Below are 22,107 nucleotides of genomic sequence, written 5' to 3' on the forward strand. Positions count from 1 at the left end.
GCCAAGAGTGCGCGTGCGCACAGAGGTCATTCATTAGTGTTCTCTAGGAGCGCCCCCTAGTGGAGGACCTACGCCAAAATACAATTACACGCGACATTGAAGCGCCCACTCTAAGCCAGGCATTGTGCTAGGTGTTGCTGTGTAAGTGAGCAAGATCAATGCAATCTATCAGGGAAGATCTGGTTGTAAGAAGCTAATCTCTGTGTTCCACTATGGCATCCACACGCCTAACACACTACATAGTACACAGTGGGCCCTCAATAAAAGTCTAGGGCTCGAATAACTCCGTGAGATGGCCCCGCATGCCAGCCCTCAGAGCTGGGGAAGTCTAGTTGGCTCTGCAAGGACGCTGCAGGGAAAAGGATGGTTGTCAGCAGCCGGTAGAGGGCGCTGTGGGAACTCCCGTCCGACTGCGACTTGGCGGAGCGGCGGCCTGGTGGGCAGGGTCAGGGCGCGCGCTGTCTTACCCGCAGCTTACATGGCGGCTGCCGGCGGAGGTCCCGGACTCGGGGCGACCCCGGTTCTGGAGGCTGCAACTCTGCAGAAACTCGCGCTGCGGCGGAAGAAGGTGCTGAGCGCCGAGGAGATGGAGCTGTATGAGCTGGCGCAGGCGGCTGGCGCCGCCATGGATCCCGACGTGTTCAAGTGAGCGGGCGCGGGTGGTGACTTCTTGCTCCTCCGACCCGCAAACACCCCGGTTCCTGGCCTCCGCCACGCCCTAGCCTGGACCCACTGGTGTAGAAGAGCCCGCAGCCCGTGTCGGGTCTCCAGGGCAGGCCTGTCTTGTGGCGGGAAGGGTTCACTGAGCATCACTTTTGTTCTCACCAGGATCCTGGTGGACCTGCTGAATCTGAACGTGGCCCCTCTCGCCGTCTTCCAGATGCTCAAGTCCATGTGTGCCGGGCAGAGGCTGGCAAGCGATCCCCAGGACCCTTTGGCTTTGTCTCTGCCCACGTCGGGCGTGTCGGAGACCCGAGGTCAGAGCTGGGCCCCATTCTCCCCTCCCCGGTGGCTGAGGTGTCAAGGTACAGTCCAGGCTTAGCCGTGAATGGCGATGCCTGCCAGTGAGTCTCCTGTTAGAACCTTTAGGGCCATCCACAGACTCAAGGCCCTGGCTCGATTGCCACCCTTGGAAGTGCACTTCCAGATCATGATTGCAGAGTGGGGGCCCTAGGGTGTTCCAAACAGGCTGGAATTCACCTGCCCCATCTTCTCGCCTCTTCACTCATGCCTTCATTCCACAAGCATGGGAATTAAGATGGCTTTGTTACCTGTCCTGGCATTAAAACCTTCAGGGAAGTGTACATAGACCAGGGCATGCTCCCCCTTGCCTGTACCTCACCCTGACCTGAGCTCTGCCCAGGGTCCTGGCCAGCCGGGCTTCCCTCCAAGGATTACTGGAGCACCTCTCTACTCAAGTTTCAAGGGCTTCCTCATTTTCTTGATCATGACTGGGAATGAGCAGATGCTGGTGATTAAGAGTATGTCACCATGGATCCACTGTCCTTGATCATCTTCCCTGTGTGTTGCTTCTGTCCCACAGAGGCTGCTGGGAACCCTCTGAAATTCAGCAGGATCTTCCAGGCAAATGAAAGGAGATCCAGGGCTGGCTTCCTGCCTAGAAGCACTTGGGATAGCCACACAGGCAGGGCCCTGAGGGGAGTAGTGCCAGGGCCCTGGGGATCCATATGCCTGAGCCAGGAGAGGCCCCAGGCACTGGCATTCAGGTTGCCTCACTTACCTACCCTCTGTCTGCTCTCTTTGTGTCTTTCTCTGACTTCCAGAGGCCTCCTTTCTCTCTGCCAGGAACAGTAGCCCCCCTGCAAGGTCCTCATTTTCCTCTGCCCTGCGGCCTACGGCCTCTCCGGTTCTGCTCCACGGCCCAGCTGCCACGCACTCGCCTCTCTCTCCAGGGCCCCCCGCTTCCCTCCGGTTCTCTTGCTGCTTGTTCTCTCCTTTTGCAGGTCGTGTTTATTGGCTTATCTCTGGGGGTTGGTGTGCTCTCTTGTTTCCTTGGAAACTGCCATGGCACATGTGAGGCCAGAGCAGCTTTGAACTGCAAGGGCAGAATGTGCAGGCCATTACTGCCTTGCAGCTTAGTGCCAGGCCACTCTCTCTAACTCAGTTTACTAAAGATACAGTACTTCTAGAACATGTAGTTAGGCTGGTCAGGGGGTGGGGCTAATACCTCTATGCCCCAGAGACTAACTCTGGTGGGTAAGACTTTTACACTGTAAAGGTCTCCACTCCAGGGGAGGACAGCAGGCTGAGAGGCAGGGAAGAGGCAACATGGCATAGTGTTGGGAGCACAACCTCAGGTATGAGAAGCATCTCAGCCTCTTAGATGCTGTCCCCTACCTGGATAGGTGGTCTAGAAGATAATACAGATGCTATGGCTTCTGCCAGCCCCCTTGGCAGTACCATATATATGAGTGATGTAAGCTTGTCCTATAAGTCATACTTGCAATCTGAGTCCCCTTTCCTCTCTCATCCTGGACAGGGGTATCTTCTGGGTATTGCCAGATGCCCAGAGCATGGTGTGTGAGGCCTCAGGGTGCTTTGATTGCACCCTCCTGCAAACCCTCCCTCTGTGTTCTCCAGATTCCAGATACTGCCTGGAGCTCAGGCCCAGGGAGGGTGGGGAAGGGCCAAGGGACTGGGAAGGAGAGACTGGGAACAGGGTCTCTTTCACTTGAAGGGACATTGCTGCTCACTCAATCAGTAACCCCAGGTATCAGGTCCAGTTCTTGCCAATGAAGGCCCAGAAGGTAGATAAGATGGACTTGCTTTGGGTCCAGTGAAAGAAGATAAACGTACAATGATGAAGATAGAAAGAGGTATGGTCCATTCAGTTATAAACCTGCAGCACTACCATAGCAGGTTGGGGCAGGAGGGGCCAGTTAGGCAGGGCCTCTGCAGCCCTGCCAGATGGTGTGGTGTGGAGAGGGCTGAACCAAGTGAGGCAGAGATGCAGGATAGTGGTATGTCATGTGTTGTGTCCTGGCCACTGGTAGGAGCATGGCCTAACCTGGGGCAGAAGGAAAAGGGAGAAAAAGCACAGAGAGTCAAAAGATGTGGGGGTGAAGCACAGGGAGCAGAAGCACTGTGTGAATGCATGAGGGCTCAGCTGGGTGCAGAGGTGCATGCCTCTGATCCCAGAGATTCAGGAGGCTGAGGCAGAAGGATTACAAATTTAAGGCCAGCCTCAGCAACTTAGTGAGACCCTGTTTCAAAATAAAAAGGGCTGGGGATGTAGTAAAGCTCTCCTGGGTTTAATAACCCACCAAAGAGGAAGAATGGGTCTTCCAGGGAAGTGGGGAGAAGCCTCAGCACAAGAACAGGAGTGGCCTGAAGTGCTGGGCCCTACAGGGTTGTTGGCTTTCAAAGACTCAATCCTGGAAGCTTAACTAGACCCCAGTCCTGGGAGGACATGGAGGACCTGAGAAGATGCCTGGGGGACAGAGGAGAGACTGGGGTGGCTGGTTGGTGGGGAGGATATACAGAGGAGTGAGGCAGAGGTAGGGCTATGCCAGGAGTATGCTGCAGCCAAGGGGCCACCAGATGAGATAGAGATCTCTAAGGCCTATATGTCATAGCATCCACCCACACAAACATTCCAGCTACCTTATAAATGACAAAATATATAGTGGAATAAATATGAATGCTCAAAGTGATCCATTTGGGATGACAGAGTTTGGAACCATTGAGGTTAACTTGCCCTAGGTTTCCCACAGAACTCAGTGTGGAGGTGCTCTAGGCCACATGGGCCAGAGCCCGACTCAGGAGTTTGAGTCTGTAAATCACAGCAAGTACGATGGTGCTGTCTGGATTCCTAGCCATCCAGGAAGCCTGCAGGGACTCATCCATGCCCAGCAGAGAAGGGGGAAACATAAGACCTCAGAAACACAGATGGGGAATGCTGGTCACAGTGAGGGCCTGTAGTCATTGAGGGGAAATTAAATTCAGTTGAGTGTTCTCTAATTGGGTTTAGGGAAACTATACATTTTGAAAATATGTCCCTCCAGAACATGTAGAGTGAGGTTCGGTATGTGGAAGATGGGTCATGTGATCTGTGCTGTCAGTAAGGGAGCCATGAGCCATGTATGGCTGTTGCAGTCAAGACACACTGGATGTCAAAGAACTGGTACAAAAATGAATGCAACAGCTCATGGCTATATACTGATTACATGTTGAAATGATAATACAGTTGTCCCTTGGTATCTGTGGGTATTGGTTCTAGCACACCCCCATAAGTACCAAAATCTTGAGTCCCTTATATAAAATGGCAGAGTGTTTGCATATAACCTATGTCATCCTCCCTTATCCTTTTTTTAAAATATTTTTTTAGTTGTCAATGGATCTTTATTTATTTATATATGGTGCTAAGAATCGAACCCTGTGCTTCACACATGCCAGGCAAACGCTCTACCACTGAACTACAACCATAGCCCCCCCACTTATTCTTTTTTAATATACATAAAAATTATCTAACACTTCTTCAAAGGAATGGTGTTTGTGTGTGTCTGTTGGATGATGCTGGGGATCGAACCCAGGGCCTCATGTATGCTAAGCAAGCACTCTACCACTGAACTATATCCTGAGCCTCTATTTATTTTTTTAGAAATGGGGCCTTGCTATGTTGCCTAGGCTGGCTCTGAACTCCTGAGCTCAAGCATTCCTCCTGTGTCAGTCCTTGGAGGATCTGAGACTACAGATGTATGCCACCATACCCAGCTCTCTTGTTTACTTAAAATCAGCTTGAGAATACTTAATCCAATATAAATATTATATAAGTAGTTGCTATATTGTTTAAGGATGCAATTTTTTTTCCAATTTTATTTTTATTATTTTGTGGTGGTAGGGATTGAACCTAGGATCTATACCACTGAGTTGCATCCTCAGCACCCCGCCTTTTTTTTGTCAGTGCTGGATATCCAACCCAGGGCCTTATACATGCTAGACAAGTATTCTACCACTGAGCAACACCCTCAGCCCCTTAGCCCTATTTAAATTTTTTAAATTTTGAGACAGAGTCTGGTTAAGTTGTCTATGCTAGCCTCAAACTTATGATCCTCTTGCCTCAGGCTACTGAGGCAAGTATGCATCAACAAGTGTGCTTGAATTACAAGTGGGCACCAACACACTGGCTATTTTAAGTATTTTCAATCCAAAATTGGTTGTATCCATGGATGTGGAAACCACAGATAGAGGGCTGACTGTATATTGCATATTTTGGGTTAATTAAAATACATAATTTATTTGGTTATGGTGGCACACACCTATAATTTCATTGACTTGGAAGGCTGAGGAAGGAGGATCTCAAGTTCAAGACTAGCCTAGGCAATTTAGCAAGACTCTGTCTCAATACAAAAAAGCTGAGGATGTAGTTTAGTGGTACAGCACTCCTGGGTTCAATCCCCAGTACTGTAAATAACTGACTGAATGTAACTTCCCACTTTCTCTTTATTTTTTATCTTATTTTTTTTAATATTTATTTTTTAGTTGTAGTTGGACACAATACCTTTATTTTATTTATTTATTTATTTTTATGTGGTGCTAAGGATCGAACCCAAGGACCTGCACATGGTAGGCGAGTGCTCTAACGCTGAGCCACAACCCCAGCCTTTCATTTTAATGTGGCTATTTAAATTATATATATGTGGCTCAAATCATATTACTGTTGGACAGCATTGCTTCAGCACTTAGATGGTAACACTTTTTTCCAGCAACACCAAGGAAAGGTGTGTGGGTGTGGGTGTTTGTGCATGCGTGCACAAGCCCAGGGGTAGGGGCACTGGATACATCCACATGAAAGAACGCCTTCCCAAGTATAGACTGAGTTAAGAGTACACATGGGTACATCTGTCCTATATGTATGTCTTTGTCACTAGGTCTGTATGTGTTCTGGAAGCATCAGGTAGGCCTCTACTGTGGCCAGAGAGCAACAGTAGTAGCTGGTGACAGCACAGACCTGTGATTTTTTTGCCTTAAGGAAGATTGTGCCCTTTGCCTGGGGAACCAAATTGGCCTCTACCAGGACACAAGTTTGTGTGCTCAATAAGATTTTGGGGTGGCTTGCTATTTTGCCACTGACCAGTGTGATATAGACTTATTGATGCTACTTGCCCTCACCACAGCATGCTCCTGAAGAGGATCCTGTAGTGTTTTCTTACCCTCTCTTCAGTTCTTACCTCTCCTTGCCCACTCCAGTTTTTACCTTCCTTAACACCAATGCCTGCTGACCCATGTCACCATAAGGTGGCATTCCCACTCAGAAAGGAGACAAGCCTCCCTAGACCAACAGAGAAAAGCAGGACATACTAGGTTTCTATTTATTATTTATTTATTCATGAGATGGGCTCTCAGTATGTTGCCAAGATGTCTCAAACTTGTGGGCTCCTGACTTAGCCTCCCAAGTAGCTAGACAGGCACACATAACCATGCTTGGCTACACCAAGGATCTTTATAAATCCTCATTCTCTACCTGCTTTGCCTAGTCAGCCAGTCAAGTTTATAGGGGTTGGCAAGTTGGGGCTCACAAAGGCTATTCAAAAGATAAATGGCAGAGTGGATCCCACTCCAACTTGGTCCACTCCCTAGCTTCTGGATTTCACCAAACCATGACAGGGTAGCTGACAGACTGATACATTTTGGGGGTTGCTTCTATAGGAGATCATAAAATTCTGAGAGATCACCAGCTGGTTTTAGGGGTAGGAGTGGCACGAAAGTTTGAAGAGAACTAGGCAGGATATTTTAAACATTCAGTGGTTCTTGTTTATCTTTGGTTCATTAAAAGTGACCAGGCCTGGGAGCATAAGTTGCCACCACCCTCCCACTCCACCAATCCTTAATAATCCCACTGTTCTTGATAAAACTAGTTCTGCACTGTAAAGGCTTCTCCATCATGTCACTACAGACCATTCCCCTTTGGCCTAAAACCCTTGGCCTCCTTGTCCATGCATAAAATGAGGAGGCCTGGATCAGTGTCCCTACTAATAGTGAAAGTATGTGATTCCTGAAGGGTTCTAAGAATCACAGCTGGACAAATGGGTTGGCATTCATATATATGTGAATATATATTAAAAATGTACATGTATTGTACACAACACATATATAATACATAGATTATAAAAATCCATTTAATTATCTCACATATATATAATTATATAAATTTCTTGTGTGTGTGGTTCTGAGGACTAAACCTAGGGCTTCGTACATGCTGGGCAAGCACTTTATCATTGAGCTATACCCCCAAGTCTTAGACTGTTTCTTAATGTCTTCTATGATTTAGATTTATACCTGTTCACTCTTTCATATTACACTGGGCTTATTGATCCTGTCAGATTTAAAGATGGGCATGATTTGTCCCTTTCCATTTCCTTGTCATCCTTCATCTTCTAGGTGGACCTGGTCATTATCCTGACAAGGAGGAAACTCAGAGCAAGAGGAAAAGCTGGCTTCAGAGTCAGGCCCATGTCTGAGACCTGCCCTGCCAGTTGCTGGGAGCGAGCTTGATTGACCCACCCTGAGCTGTATTTCTGCTTCTGTCAGGAAACATCCCTTGCAGCCAGCATGTGGATACCTGAGCACCCAGAATTAGGCTAACTGATACAGAAAGTTTCATATGCCTGGTTTAGCGTGCAGAGGGACTGTGGCCCCTTATGACCATTTGCATATTGTAGGAGATGCTGAGAGTGATAAGGCCCATCCAACCAATGGTGACAAGATCTGTGCTCACTGACCAGTCAATGAAGGCAAGAATGATGACCGCTTGTACCAAAGGAAATTCCTGCTGACCATTCTCTACTTTGTATCATTTTCGTGAGCCAGTGGTAGGCTGAGTGGGCCCAACTTCACCCTATCACATGCTCCAATCTGTTCTACACCTCAATTGTGGGTACCCTGTTACTACATTTTTATTGAATCAACTTTATGTAATCACTTGAGTGATCAACTGTATGTAATCACCTCCAGGGAGGTGAGACAGGGGGAAAATCAAAGGAAGACAAGGACAAGATATCAGCATTAAAAGTGTGGCACCACAGTTATCCTTCCCACCTAACCAGACAGCAAAGATCCCCTAGTTCTCCAAGGAAGAACTTTCTGGAAATTCTCATAAGGAGGGCCATCCTATTGTACAAGAATCCGGGGAGGCTCTCATCACAATTGAAGAATTCAAGTGACATTCCTAGGTGATTACCCTCCTCCCATGGAGGTCTTTCAGGAATGCAAAATTCCTTCATCAACCAGAGAATGAATACAAAGCAAAGCAATATTCAAAAAATTCTGAAAACTTTTCAATATTGATGAAAACATTGATCATGAATTTGACTACTGTTGAATTCAATTTGTTAGTAGACTTTAAAGGAATTCCCCACCTATATCAATGAAGGATATTATGCTACAAATTAAAAAAAAAAAGAAAGAAAGAAAAAGAATCTGGGGAGAGTTTCATGGTGAGGATTCTAGAGCATAAAAAGTGAGTTGCAGGAGCCAGTGTCTCTACTATCTCAGACATGGGTTTCCACCTCATGGATTCTAAGACACCTTGTAGCATCTTTGCTCCAAAAACAGTTTTCTTTTGCAGGCTATTTGGCTAAACTTGATGAATAGGCCATGGAAAAACCATGATCAAAGGCCTGAGCCCAAAGCTGGAACTGCCCCCAAAAGTAGCAATAGGGGAACTCCTATAACCACCCTGGCTTGAGGCCAGTTGGAATGTCAAAGAAAGAAGCACTAAACATCAGGGTGATCAATCCAAAGTATTTATTAGAGGGATTTATAGAGGGGCTGTAGCATGTTCCTGGAGAAATACAGTGATAGGAGAGGTCACTTTGGCATGTCCCCAACCCCAGGGGATCAGCATATACAGTTTATATTAGGTTCAAGGAAACTGGCTACAGGAGAGGGCTTGTTTCTGTGAGTTTGGTAACACTTTCATCTTTTAGTATTTCAGGCAACCTAAACAATGTTGATCAGTATCTGGGAATCTTCAAAGCTTAGATTCGGTACTTTCAGGGGAAAACAAAGCAGGGGTCTCAAAGTAGCCAGGGTATCCTGTCTCTAATCAGGACAAGGAAAAAATCTGGAGGTGGAGAGATAGGGGTGGAACCCTATATCATGGCTCAAGCAGGAGACATATATCCTGGTCAAAACCTGCAGAGCATACCTTGCTAGGCCAGGGAAGAGATAGATTCTACATGTGTAAGGGACTGTGACCCCATGAGCAAGCCTGCTCCCAGTCATGTCTTGTCCCCACAGGATCTTCTCAGTCTTGCTCATACTGTCAATATCTTGAGCCCAGGAGAAGCCATCCCTTTAAAATAAAACTCTGGTCCAAGTGTGGCTACAGATCTTTCATTCTTTCTGTGCACAAAAGAATATGCAAAGCAAGGACTATGTGAACCAGTGGGATTCATCACAGGTTAACTATCTAGCAGTTGGACAATTTCAAGTTTTCAAACCTCAGCAGGAATCCAACTATGGAACAGATAGCTAACCCTGAAAACAAGAGGCTTGACCACTGCATTTAAAGAATAGTCCATAGAGGTAGGGAAAAAACAATATGAGAAATAATATTCAAAATCTGAAATCTGCTTTCAATTCTAGTGAATGTACTTCCTGTCAGAATCTGATCAAGGCAGTTACATATGGTACAGTATGAATATACATTGGGAAGGAGGTGGCAGCCTGTTCCTCCTGTTACCTGCTGAGGGGCAGATCATGTACACTGTCCAGGGCAGACCAGGTAGGGGTATCCTTTCCCTGAATGCACCTCTGCTTTCAAAACATTCCTGCTTTATCCCTGGGATGACATCTAGAAGGCCCCCTGCACACTGTCAAGGGCTTCTCTGGGATGTGCTAATTTAGGCAGATGTGAGCCACAGGACTCCAGACTGATGTGGGGCACCCAGACCGTAACATTAACGTGAATGTTACTCAAGGAACACAAATATAATTAATTGAGCTTTGACAATGGCGTTTACCCTGGTTCCTAATGTTGTGTTATTTTCTTAGGAAGAAACAAAGGCGGCCCTACTCTTAGTGGAGCACCTACACTGGCAGAACGTGGAAGCCGGGAAGGATCCAGCCAAAGGATGCCCCGCCAACCCAGTGCCACAAGGCTGCCCAAGGGAGGCGGGCCTGGGAAGAGCACCTCTAGGAGCAGCACATAGGAAGAGAACAGACTGCATTGCCAGCGTGCTAGAACCATTGTTCTCCCAGCAAAGGCTGTGTGCCATCTCCTTCCACTAAGTCTCTCTAAAAAGCTGAGAATCAAAATCATTGTTCTCCCCACAAGAAAACATCAGAAATAAGTTTAAAATTATGTAAACATTTATACCTCACACACAATTTATTTTAGTAGGTATCTTTTTGATTTTAAAGGCATCTTTTATTCTACTTTATTAGGGCTATTTTATTTTTAAAATTATAGGATAGATAGTATATGACATGGTCTCCCAAAACTTCTTTACAACTCGGTCCTTATAATACATTATAAACTAAATCTGTCCCTTTTTAGGTCTTACAGCTACAGTAGCACATGCCACCACACAAAAAATTTTTATTGAAATGAGCCACTAGACTAAAAGTTCTGTTCAAACACCAAAATTGTCCTATATTTTCTCCATGTATCAGCCCTCTGGGTCAACAAAACACCTATAAACATTGATTTCATTTAAATTGATTTGAATATATGTGGTGAGCCGTGTTTGTAGACCGTTGCCGCCATTAGAAGATGGCGCCGGTCTCCGTTGTGGATCTTGGTAAACAACTCCTTATTAGGGAAGGTTGGCACGCTGTCCCTCAACACCCTATGAGAAAACCCCGCATGGCAGCTTTGGATTGGACTTGAGTAAGCTTTATTAGGCTATGCTTGGGCGCTCGGCGGGGGGTCACTAGAAGATGATACATGAAACAAGGCCTGAATAAACTGCTGAAAGAAGAATCCTGTGTCGTGTTTTCCCTTGCCGGCGAGGGGTCGCGACAAATATATAAATATTGCAATCTCATGATAACTTTTATGGACAAGAGAACTGTGGAAATAGTAATAATGCATGTGTAATTCTTGGATTTCATTTGTACCTATTTTGTCATCACACCCATTCTCCTTCATTCCAAAGTGCATGGCTCCAGCTTTCATTCTTATCCTCAGTCCATGTCATCCCACACAAGAAACTTTTTTTTCAATTTACATGTAAGAATTTTAACCATGAGGATCAGAGGGAAGTTTCAATAATAAAGTGTTAAGGAAAAAAAATCAAATGTTCTCTATCATTTTTTGAACATATGAAAGCCCATAGATTTAGAATGAGGTATGTGCTGGTCCCAGTTTTTCTATAGCGTAACTAACCAAGTAACTTAAACCAGTGACTTGACTTTCTTGGTCCCAGCTTTTAAGTCCAAGAGAAGATATATGTATTGCCAGGTCTTTATTATAAACAGCTCAACGTGTTTCCCTTGAAGTGCAAGAGGTGGAATTCCCTATTAGGACTGTTCACAATACTAGGTAAGAGGTGTGAGTGTATGAACATAGAAGGAGAGCACTGTCTCCAACTGGCCACACAACATTGAGGTTATAGTGATATGTTGTGACTTAATGAGTCATGCATGCTATGGGGAATTCAGTAATATCCCTTTCCCCTCAAATTGCCTTGATCTTTCTCATTTGACTCAGTTTTAGGGATTTTGTGGACATATCCTACCCTCAGACCTCAGATTTTAAGCCCTCCATTTCTAAACTCTTATGCTTTATTCAGTCTCATCAACAGAGAAGGCCCCAAATTAAAAATTTTTTTTAAAAAATGGGAAAAATCTAACTCAGTTTCCTTAGGAATTTATAAATTTTATGCTTTGAAACTGGATTTGTGTGTGTGTGTGTTTATTAAGGATTGATCTCAGGGGTGCCCAACGACTGATCCACATCCCCAGTCCTTTTTTTTTTTTAACATTTTATTTTTTAGGTATAGATGAACAAAACACAATGCCTTTATTTTTATGTGGTGCTGAGGATCGAACCTGGGTCCCACCCATGCTAAGTGAGCGCTCTACCACTGAGCCACAATCTCAGCCCCACATCCCCAGTCCTTTTATTTTTTATTTTGAGATAGTGTCTCTAAGTTGCATACGGCCTTGCTAAGTTACTGAGTTGAATTTGTGAATCCTGCCTCAGCCTCCCAAGCCGCTGGGATTACAGGCATGTATCACCACACCCGGTTGAAACTAGATTTGAAATACTTTCATCAAGTCAAATCATTTCAGCAGTGGTTCCTTAACATTACAGCAATATAATCCCCAAGTCCCTCTTTAATCAGTAGACTATGGAGTCTGGACTGGCCTTCTGTGTGGTTCTAAGATCCTATCCACTCCTATGGACAAAGTTATGCAGCACACAGAAATTTAGGGTTTATACTGAAACTTTAATTGTAAACAATGTGAAGGCTCCTATGCTGAGGGGTGGCAGAAGAGTTGACAAGGAATGCATGCCAGTTTCATCTTTCCACTCAATATTCTTCCCCTTCTTCAGCCTCTGCTTCCACAGAATCCACGCCCACCTCTTCATAATCCTTCTCCAGCGCTGCCAGGTCCTCTCGGGCCTCTGAGAATTCCCCTTCCTCCATGCCTTCTCCCACATACCAGTGCACAAAGGCCCGCTTGGCATACATGAGGTCGAACTTATGGTCCAGGCGGGCCCAGGCCTCCGCGATGGAAGTGGTGTTGCTCAGCATGCACACAGCCCGCTGCACCTTGGCCAGGTCTCCTCCAGGCACCACTGTGGGGGGCTGGTAGTTAATGCCCACCTGCCAGGGAAGAAAGCATTCCATGAAACTTATATCAAACCCAGAAATGGTGGCTACTTTTCCTCATATAAAGATACACTGCAGGAGCCCTCTGATGACCCTCTGAGAATGCTCAGTTGACCCTGCAAACAGGCACTGAGCCCTTCTTTGTATCACACATGGTGCTGGGTCAACAGGGTAATGGTTCCAGAAAAGGAAAAAGCAGGGAAAAATAAGCCTTGGAGTTAGTCATCCTTGGCTCAGTCTCAAGTGCCTGAAGGGCTGGGTCTAAGCAACTATGACAACTATGGTACTAAGGGAAAGGACTCCATCTTCTCTCTGAAAACACACTACCTTGTGTTCTTTGTGGATTTTCTCCATAACAAGATGGTGAATTTCTGTAACCAAAACATTTTCCACCCAGATAAATCCCGAGAACTGTATATAACTGAAAGCTCAGGGAATATCTCCCCCTTCTGACCCAGCAACCAAACCTTTGTGATATATACGAAGGTAGATCAAAGGTCATGTGAATACTACTACCACAGTGGCAGAAGGTGGCCTATCTGTGTCTTAAGTGGGGAGAGGGAGTGACATGCTCAAGGAGATACCAAAGGGGAAGCATTCCATGTTTCAGAATCAGGGAGTAACTTGACCAGAAGTTTTGGCAGAACTGTGTAGTAACAACTAGAGCAGGGATGAACCAAACTTATTCTGTAAAAAGTGATAAAGTAAAAATTCCACATTTCACAATTCTTCGTCCAAACTGCTCAATTGTGCTGATATGCAAAACCATAAACAATTTGTAAGTGAACAAGTGTGACTAGTCAGACCAAACCTTATTTATAAAATTTGGCAGCCAGTTTAACAACTGTGTAAACCCCTGATCTAGAGAAGAAAACCCAGAGCAAAAAATACTAGATAAGGACCTACTGTATGGGCTGTGGTTGTGACTTAGTGGTAGAGTGCGTGCCTAGCATGCGTGAGGCACTGGGTTCAATCCTCAGCACCACATAAAAATGAACAAATAAAATAAAGGCATTCTGTCCATCTACAACTACAAAAAATAAAATAAAATAAAGAATCTAAAGGGATTGTGACTCAGTGGTAGAGCACGTGCCTGGCATGTGTGAGGCACTGGGTTCGATTCTCAGCACTGCATATAAATAAACAAAATAAAGGTCCATTGACAATTAAAAATATTTTAAAAATAACCTACTGCAGTATAGCCACCAGAAGCAATAAGGGGCTAGCTAACCCAGGGAACATAGCATGAAAACCAAAGACAAGAGCTCAATGGTAAAGTGCTCTCCTAGTATACACAACTTGCTGGGCTTGATGCCTGAGGAGGGAAGAAAAGAAGGAAGAAAGAAAAAGAAAGCCAAACAAAATCTAGCCAAGCCAAGCCAAGCCCAAGGACAACTAGTTTTAACAATCAACAGGATTTAGGAAACTACTATTAGAAAAACTGAGTAGATAGATAGCAGTTTCTATCTTGTACCAGTGGAGAGGTGACTCAAGTTTTGTGTTTTATAAAACTCACACCAGAATTTCTAAGCTAAAAGAAAAAATATATATTGCCATTTTCAGCACAAAAAGATTCATGGAGGTTTTTCCTTAAATTGGATAATCCATAGGATATTGAAACTGAAATTAGTTTCTACATACCTATACAATAAAGTGAGATTAACTGACAATAGTCTGTTTTAGTAACACCCAAATTCAAAATAGTTAAAAAGACACACATTAATCACCAATGTACCCACACTAATCCTACCATCAGAATGGGGCACAAAAGTTCTTCAGAAAATACTATATTCTGTTAAAAAAATATAAATATAAGTGCACCAGGTGTGGTAATTCCAGTAACATGGGAATTGAGTGGGAGGATCCCAAATTCAAGGCCAGCCTCAGCAACATAGCCAGACCATTTCAAAATAAAAAATATGGGACTGAGGACATAGAGCTCAGTTGGTACATTGCTTGCCTAGCATGCATAAGACCCTGAGTTCAATCCCTAGCACCACCAAAAAGATAATAATAAGTAATAGGCTGGGGATGTGGCTCAAGCGGTAGTGCGCTCGCCTGGAATGCATGCAGCCCCGGTTCGATCCTCAGCACCACATACAAACAAAGATGTTGTGTCCGCCGAAATCTAAAGAAAATAAATATTAAAAAAATTTTTTTAAAAAAAGATAATAATAAGTAAATAAATAAATAAAGTTGAGGGGCTGGAGATGTGGCTCAAGTGGTAGCGTGCTCGCCTAGCATGCATGAGGCACTGGGTTCAATTCTCAGCACCATATAAAAATAAAATAAAGATATTCTTTAAAAATAAATAAATAGATAAATAAATAAACTTGAAAAGTGGGAAAAACACTCATGGGTTTAACAAAAATTTTTAAAACTGCTCACTACAAATACATAGTGTGATTCAGAAAGGAAATTCAAGAGATATCAATGAATAAATTATTCTGATTCACTAATTTGCAACCAAGAGCCTAACCCAAGTAAAAAAGCACTGACTCCCAAAAGGATTTGTGTTCTCAGGAGCATCATGAAAATTCAGGCCTGCTGTTTGCTGACAAGCATGATGACTAGACAGCACCCAGTCCTACCTTAAACCCAGTGGGGCACCAATCCACAAACTGGATGGTGCGCTTGGTCTTGATGGTGGCGATGGCCGCATTGACATCTTTTGGGACCACGTCCCCCCTGTACAACATGCAGCAGGCCATGTACTTGCCATGGCGAGGGTCACACTTCACCATCTGGTTGGCCGGCTCAAAGCAGGCATTGGTGATCTCGGCCACTGAGAGCTGCTCGTGATAGGCTTTCTCTGCCGAGATGACTGGGGCATAGGTGGCCAGCGGGAAGTGGATGCGGGGGTATGGCACCAGGTTGGTCTGGAATTCTGTCAGATCCACGTTCAGGGCCCCATCGAACCGCAGGGAGGCCGTGATGGAGGACACGATCTGCCCAATGAGACGATTGAGGTTGGTGTACGTGGGCCACTCGATGTCCAGGTTGTGCCGACAGATGTCATAGATGGCTTCGTTGTCCACCATGAAGGCACAGTCGGAGTGCTCAAGGGTCGTGTGGGTGGTCAGGATGGAGTTGTAGGGCTCTACCACAGCTGTGGAAACCTGCGGAGCTGGGTAGATGGCAAATTCCAGCTTGGACTTCTTGCCATAGTCCACTGACAGCCGCTCCATGAGCAGAGAAGCGAACCCGGAGCCCGTGCCGCCCCCGAAGCTGTGGAAGATGAGGAAGCCCTGCAGTCCTGTGCACAGATCCGCCTGCAAGAAACCACATAATGTGAGCCAAAGGCTGTGGAAGACACACCACCGAACTCCAACAGGCCAGGCTCACTTCTCTGTGCTCTCACAAGTTCGCATGGACTCAAATAAAGTGCCTAACCAGCAGGCATTACCCTCAGAAGTCAAAGCAGACAAAAGACAGCTATCAATGCATCCCAGCAGACACCATACAAGAAGACTCTGTAGACTTGGTCAGATCCCAGAACCTGACCTAAGACCTCCCCAGATGACCTCCCTTTCACAATCCAAGGCCCACCGTCCCCACCCGGGAACCTCTTCAAGAAGCCTCCTTGGTGCTCTTCCTACCAGTTTGCGGATCTGGTCCAGGATCAGGTCCACGATCTCCTTGCCAATGGTGTAATGGCCTCTGGCATAATTATTGGCGACATCTTCCATCCCAGTGATCAACTGTTCCGGGTGGAAGAGCTGCCTGTAGGTCCCTGTGCGCACTTCATCTACAAAAAAAAAAACAACCCCATGTTCTGGGAGTCTCCCTGGCCTGCTGTACTCACTAAGGTGGACACAGCCGCAGGAGGGCTGAATCTACAAAGCACACACTGGAAAAATCTCTGTGTGATACACAAACCACAAATGCCACTTACGGCTCTTACAAGGTAGAGTCAACAGTTGTACAAATGCCAGCAGGATCAGTTCCCACTGAGGGCAAAATGCTCACATGCCCATATGGGTGATTCTCCAGGTACATCTTTCTTTCCTACCCCTAGCTACATCAAAGGGAACAATTAAAAACTCACTCATAAACCCGCAGTCACCAGGTCAGCGTGACTTCAGCGGGGCCGTGCCATCAGGGAATTGCATATGGCCTGGTCACACAGGTATTCTGTTATGTCCCGGGGGAACCAATGAAAGGTGCTCTGTTTTACACCTCTTATGGGAAACTACCTAGGACTTCCAATCTAGAGGAACCCAATGAATGTTCTACACTTAAGGTTCCAGCTCCGGGCAGCTCAAGACTATAGTGTGCCAGCATGTCAGTGTGGGTGGCATGAAGGAGGGAACCAAGGCCGTGCACCCTGCACTGGGTGTGCACGGGAGCCACCTGACCAGCAGAGTCAGCCAGGAGGGAATCTCTCTGCAGCCCAGCTTACTGCTGGTTAAGCAGCTTTTCTCTGCCGGGCAGGTTTCCTGAGGTATGTTCCTGAATCCCACAGTCAAGATCCTTCAGTCCACACCAGTGAGTTCCTCACCCAGCAAAGTTTGGAGCATAGGCTTCAACATCCCTCCTTTCTGCACAGGGATTCAAGGAGTCTACATGGGACTTTACCAAGGCTCTCCCACCCTCCCAGGAAGGCCTTCCCTGCAGGCCTGAGCACCTACCAACCACGGTGGGCTCCAGGTCCACAAACACTGCTCTGGGCACGTGCTTGCCAGCCCCGGTTTCGCTGAAGAATGTGTTGAACGAGTCATCCCCGCCGCCAATGGTTTTGTCACTTGGCATCTGACCATCGGGCTGAATTCCATGTTCAAGGCAGTACAGTTCCCAGCAGGCATTGCCGATCTGGACACCTGCCTGCCCCACGTGGATAGAGATACACTCGCGCTGGGAACCAGAACATAAACATGAAACCCACTCCTCTTCAAGGGAAATTAAACCATATAGCATGCAAAGCATTAAAATTTAGTATTTTTACAGTGCCTCCGTGACTGGTACTTTCATAAACTTCACTTTCAACCCCTGTTCTCTATGCTACCTGAATTGCTCTATGCCACTCTAGCTGTTAAGTGGCACAGTCAGCCACAGAACTTAAACCTCTTTGCAAAACCAGGATTCTTTTTAAAGCCTGCAAGCCATGTAACGTTAATAATGAACTCCTTATTGTGGCTTATAATGGGAACTGAGGAAGATAGAGCAGTTTGTGCACTGGGCAACAGATAATGAAATGAAGAGTTAAGCAAGGAAAGATGGACTAGGTTCCAGATTACCATGGCCCAAGCCCAGGTATTCACTGTGTGTCTTCCATCTGCTCAGACAGATTGACCTCTGTCATTCTCTATCCTACTTACTCCTTCTCCTGCTTCATATGTAGGTAGTATTACCTGTCTCTGACACTTTAGAGGACAGAGGCTAAGACCATGTGTGTGTGTATGGTACTGGGAAGTGAACCCTGTGGTGCGCTCTCACTGAGCTACTTTACATTTTTTATTTTAGACAGGATCTCAATAAGTTGTCCTGCCTGGACTCAAACTTGCCATCCTCCTGCTTCAGCCTCCTCAGTAACCAGAATAATAGGTATGTGCCACTGTGCTTGATTGCTGAGACATCTTAACTCTTGCCCTATGGCTTCTGGTTGGTTTTCCCAGTAGACAGCAGTGGCAGGAACTTGAGATTATAGCAAATGTAGTCAGGATGCTCTCCATGCCAGACTACAATGGACTGCCTGAGTCCCTTTATCCAGGCCACAACTTACTTTCAACAGTCAATACTCTTCAAAAAGATACCCTCTCAACTTCTAGTAATCATTCCCTCCCCTTCTCTCCCCACCCCTTTAAGTCTAGGAGTATAATGACTCCCAGATATCACAAGTGCTCTTATAGTACAATGTCTTTTTTTTTTTTTTTTTTTTTGGTGGCGAGGCGTAGTAGGGATTGAACTTAGGGGCAACTCGACCACTGGGCCACATCCCCAGCCCCATTTTGTATATTATTTAGAGAATCCTCACTGAGTTCCTTAGCACCTCGCTTTTGCTGAGGCTGGCTTTGAACTCATGGTCCTCCTGCCTAAGCCTCCCAAGTAAACTGTCTTTTGATGTCTTCTTTCTTTTCTTTTCTTTCTTTCTTTTCTTTTTTTTTTTTTTTTGTTGTTGTGGTGGTGGTGTTGCTGGGGATTAGAACCCAGGGCCTTTTGCATATAAGGCAAGCACTCTACCATCTGCGCTATATCTGCAGCCCTCTTGATGGTTTCTTTACCATCAAAAATAAATAAATAAATAAAGCTATCCATAACTTTATCAATTGTACCCTTTTAAAGTATTCTCAAAAAACAAAAATACCTATCTTCAATGAAGCATCTGTTTCTGGAGGGGAGGTAACTGCACACTCACTAGCTACTTATTCAATTGTAAATACATTGCCTTCGCAAATACATAGAGGAGATCAAATAAAATTGAGGGACTATACCCATTCGATATGCTATTTCCTTTTATAGGAGCACCAAATCTCAGACTCTGCAGGACATAAAAAAAATCCACATGGACACAGTGGTGCACGCCTGTAATCCCAGTGGCTCAGGAGGCTGAAACAAGAGGATCATGAGTTCCAAGCCAGCCTCAGCAAAAGCAAGGCACTAAGCAACTCAGTGAGACCTGGTCTCTGAATAAAATACAAAATAGAGCTTAATGATCAAGTTCTCCTGAGTTCAATCCCTGGTGCCCTCTCCACCCACCCCTCAAAAAAATTAACATGATGCAACAAACCCCCATCATCCCTAATGGAGCATTCAGTTCCAGAAGGAACTTGTCTAATGCCAAATGTTAAAGGATATTTTGTAGGAGGCTATGCATTTGAACTGGGTACCTGCAGTGGGCTCAAAAGACCAACCCCATTCAGGGTTCAATCAGAGTAAATAAGCCTTAGCTGGTTGCAGAAGTCCCTGGAGTCAGCTGACTGAGTCACCTGTAAACAAGTGAGCATTTAAACTGCAACCACTTGACTGTTCGATTGACTAGGCTATTGCCAATGAAGTTGGTCTCTAGGTTTCACTTCAGTTTATCAATGAATGCTCTCAGATCATGTTGTCAGATGGAGTTCTCAGAACCTGCTCTGCTTCTGGGAGATGTACAGGTGATGTTTCCTTTCCTCAAATAAACTCTACATAATTTAACCACAACAAGAAATTTCCCTCTTAATGCAAGGAACTTGCTCTTCTGAGGAAATTGCTCAGCACTCTGGGAAAATCCTTTTGAAGCCATCCAACAATACAGGATTTTTCATTACTGAAATCCAGACACACTGTATTTCACAGGATATCATCACTGGCATTCTGCTAACCCTGAATCAGTAAGATCTGACTTGGCAAATCTGCCATTACTTTTGTTTTTCTTGTCTTTCTTTTTCTTTTGTTGTTGTTGTTGTGCTGGGATGAACCCCAGTGCTTCCCATATGCAGGCATGTCCTCTACCACTGAGCTACATTCCCAGCCCTCTTAATTTCCTCATTTCAAAAAAAAAAAAAAAGAAAAGAAAAGAAAAAAAGAGCCAAATCCAAGCAACCAAGTAAATCCACCCTTGCTTTCAAGAGAACTCCCATGTAAATTCAGCATTGCCAACCTCACAATGATCTTCCAACTTTACATTTCTTTGATCGAACTTTACATTTCTTTGGTCTCCTCTGAAAATAAATTACTTGTGTGCTGGGGATGCAGATCAGTGGTAGAGTGCTTGCCTAAGATGTATGAGGTCCTGGGTTCAATCTCAGGCACTGCAGGAAAAAATTATTGAAAATTTCATCCAACCTTTTCAAACCCCAGGCCAATAATCTGGCCATATTCTTTGTAGCTGACCTTGTTTTATACTTATGCAGGTATATCACTTCCTGCCACCAAATCTGCAGCCGCCCTCCCTTTGCTTTATAATAAAGATGTGCCTCCTCCAATCAATGCTTCTTTGTTTCTGCTGATCTCTTTTCCCAAAACAGTCCTCAGTGGAGCTCCCAAGTACCTAGTGGGTGCAGAAAGGGTGCATAAAACTGCTGACACCTTAGCAGTGATCAAGGCAATGGCACCACCCCCATAAACTTAGAGGAAAAAAAATCAGTTTCATTGAAAATTTTCCTTGAGGAAGTGATTTAAAAACTACTAATTTTATTACATTTCTATTCTTTTTTTAAAATTTTTTTATTAGTTGCTCAAAACATTACAGACAGACTATTATATAAACCCCATATCCTCGTACTAAATACAGTATGACTTGAGTGAATTGCAAGTTTCAGTGCCAATTTTTTATAGGATACCTTGTGTGTGTGTGTGTGTGTGTGTGTGTTAAATTTGAGCAGGGACCTGTCTATGTTGCTCAAGCTGGTCTCAAACTCCTGGGCTCAAGTGATCCCCCTGTCTCAGCCTCCAGAGTAGATTGGATTTTAGGCATCCTTAGGATACTTCATTTGGGTTGGGGGAGGGGGAACCTAACAAACATTTGCTACTCAGGCTTAAATAGTTATTATTTATAATAACATGCGTTTCTTTTAAGTAAATATATAAATAGTTTTAAAGCTTCTCTTGTTTCATATTCTAATATGAAACAGCAGTAGCTATTAACCACAGTGAAGCTCTTTGGGATCCCCATAATTTTTAGTTTTGTAGCGAAGATCCCAGACCAGAAAGCTGTGAAACTGTGAAACCGCCCTGTCTGTACGACCCCACTGGTATTTTTTGTTCCCTTAGAGACTGCCTAACATCTCTGTTCTGCCAAGTCAAGCCATGAGTGTCTTCTAAAACAAAAACTTCTAAACGTGGATGCCACCCTGGTTCTTATACAGCTCAACTCTGGGAACCGAACGTATTTGCCCTCACGCTTTCTACACTCCCTACTACACATCTCTCTCCATCTGGGTCTCTCTTGCCTTCGGGCCGAAGAACACTCCTCCTGGCTCCTCTCCCAGCTCAGCCCCGCACCCTAGGCACTGGTAGGTCCCTCTGCCTGGCCGCCTGGCTGCGTAATGGACTTTGAATGCCCCCCCTCCCCCCTCCCCCTCCCCCCCTAGTCTGCTGCGCCCTCCGTCTCAGGATCCTACTATGTTGATCTCCCTCCGCGACGCCTCTTTTGTACACAGCCAACCTTATCTATCGAAATGCGTGAAACGACCCGGTGGTGCGCGCTGGAGTGTATTAACTCCCAATGCTCAGTTGGTCATTGGTTCAGAGCTCCACAGGGCGGGCCGAGGCCCCAGATTTCATTTTGATTGGTCATTTTACTCGACTCAGAGTGATGAAGCATTCTGGTTGGATAGGGTTTCGGCGGGAAGGTTGTAGAGTCCCCGGTGGCTGCAGTGCA

The 22,107-nt window shown here is 45.3% G+C and overlaps 2 protein-coding genes across 4 annotated transcripts; one reads left to right on the plus strand and one right to left on the minus strand.

Annotated features, from left to right (window-relative positions):
- The first annotated feature begins 120 nt into the window (after window positions 1-120).
- Mzt2b (mitotic spindle organizing protein 2B) lies at window positions 121-10,948 on the plus strand. 3 transcript variants are annotated; one of them, XM_046421097.2, is made up of 4 exons: window positions 121-645; window positions 829-977; window positions 1,785-1,964; window positions 10,018-10,948. In XM_046421097.2, the coding sequence occupies exons 1-4, from the start codon at window positions 293-295 to the stop codon at window positions 10,173-10,175; spliced, it is 840 nt and encodes a 279-aa protein (XP_046277053.2). In that variant the 5' UTR covers window positions 121-292; the 3' UTR covers window positions 10,176-10,948. The 3 variants fall into 3 exon arrangements, with proteins under 3 accessions (XP_046277053.2, XP_046277051.1, XP_046277052.1); XM_046421095.2 differs by lacking the exon at window positions 1,785-1,964 and having other exon boundaries at window positions 386-645; window positions 829-1,025; XM_046421096.2 differs by lacking the exon at window positions 1,785-1,964 and having other exon boundaries at window positions 401-645.
- Window positions 10,949-12,503: 1,555 nt separating this feature from the next.
- On the minus strand, window positions 12,504-17,663 carry LOC124077046 (tubulin alpha-3 chain-like). The gene is made up of 4 exons (XM_046421250.2): window positions 17,438-17,663; window positions 16,406-16,554; window positions 15,398-16,078; window positions 12,504-12,800 (listed from the first exon to the last, which is right to left on the minus strand). The coding sequence occupies exons 1-4, from the start codon at window positions 17,556-17,558 to the stop codon at window positions 12,504-12,506; spliced, it is 1,248 nt and encodes a 415-aa protein (XP_046277206.1). The 5' UTR covers window positions 17,559-17,663.
- Window positions 17,664-22,107: the final 4,444 nt, after the last annotated feature.

The sequence above is a fragment of the Marmota monax genome, unplaced genomic scaffold (genome assembly GCF_021218885.2).
Source record: "Marmota monax isolate L192 unplaced genomic scaffold, Marmota_monax_Labrador192_F-V1.1 WCK01_AAM20220418_F8-fsc00157, whole genome shotgun sequence".
NCBI classification, from domain to species: Eukaryota; Metazoa; Chordata; class Mammalia; order Rodentia; family Sciuridae; genus Marmota; species Marmota monax.

Coding starts and splice junctions, on each gene's coding strand:
- LOC124077046 (XM_046421250.2), bottom strand. CDS start 17,558: ATGCCAAGTGACAAAACCATTGGCGGCGGGGATGACTCGTTCAACACA. Junction 16,555..17,437: donor CCTGGAGCCCACCGTGGTTG/GTAGGTGCTCAG, acceptor TTTTTTTTGTAG/ATGAAGTGCGCACAGGGACC. Junction 16,079..16,405: donor TGGACCAGATCCGCAAACTG/GTAGGAAGAGCA, acceptor GGTTTCTTGCAG/GCGGATCTGTGCACAGGACT.
- Mzt2b (XM_046421097.2), top strand. CDS start 293: ATGGCCCCGCATGCCAGCCCTCAGAGCTGGGGAAGTCTAGTTGGCTCT. Junction 646..828: donor ATGGATCCCGACGTGTTCAA/GTGAGCGGGCGC, acceptor TGTTCTCACCAG/GATCCTGGTGGACCTGCTGA. Junction 1,965..10,017: donor CTTGTTCTCTCCTTTTGCAG/GTCGTGTTTATT, acceptor TTATTTTCTTAG/GAAGAAACAAAGGCGGCCCT.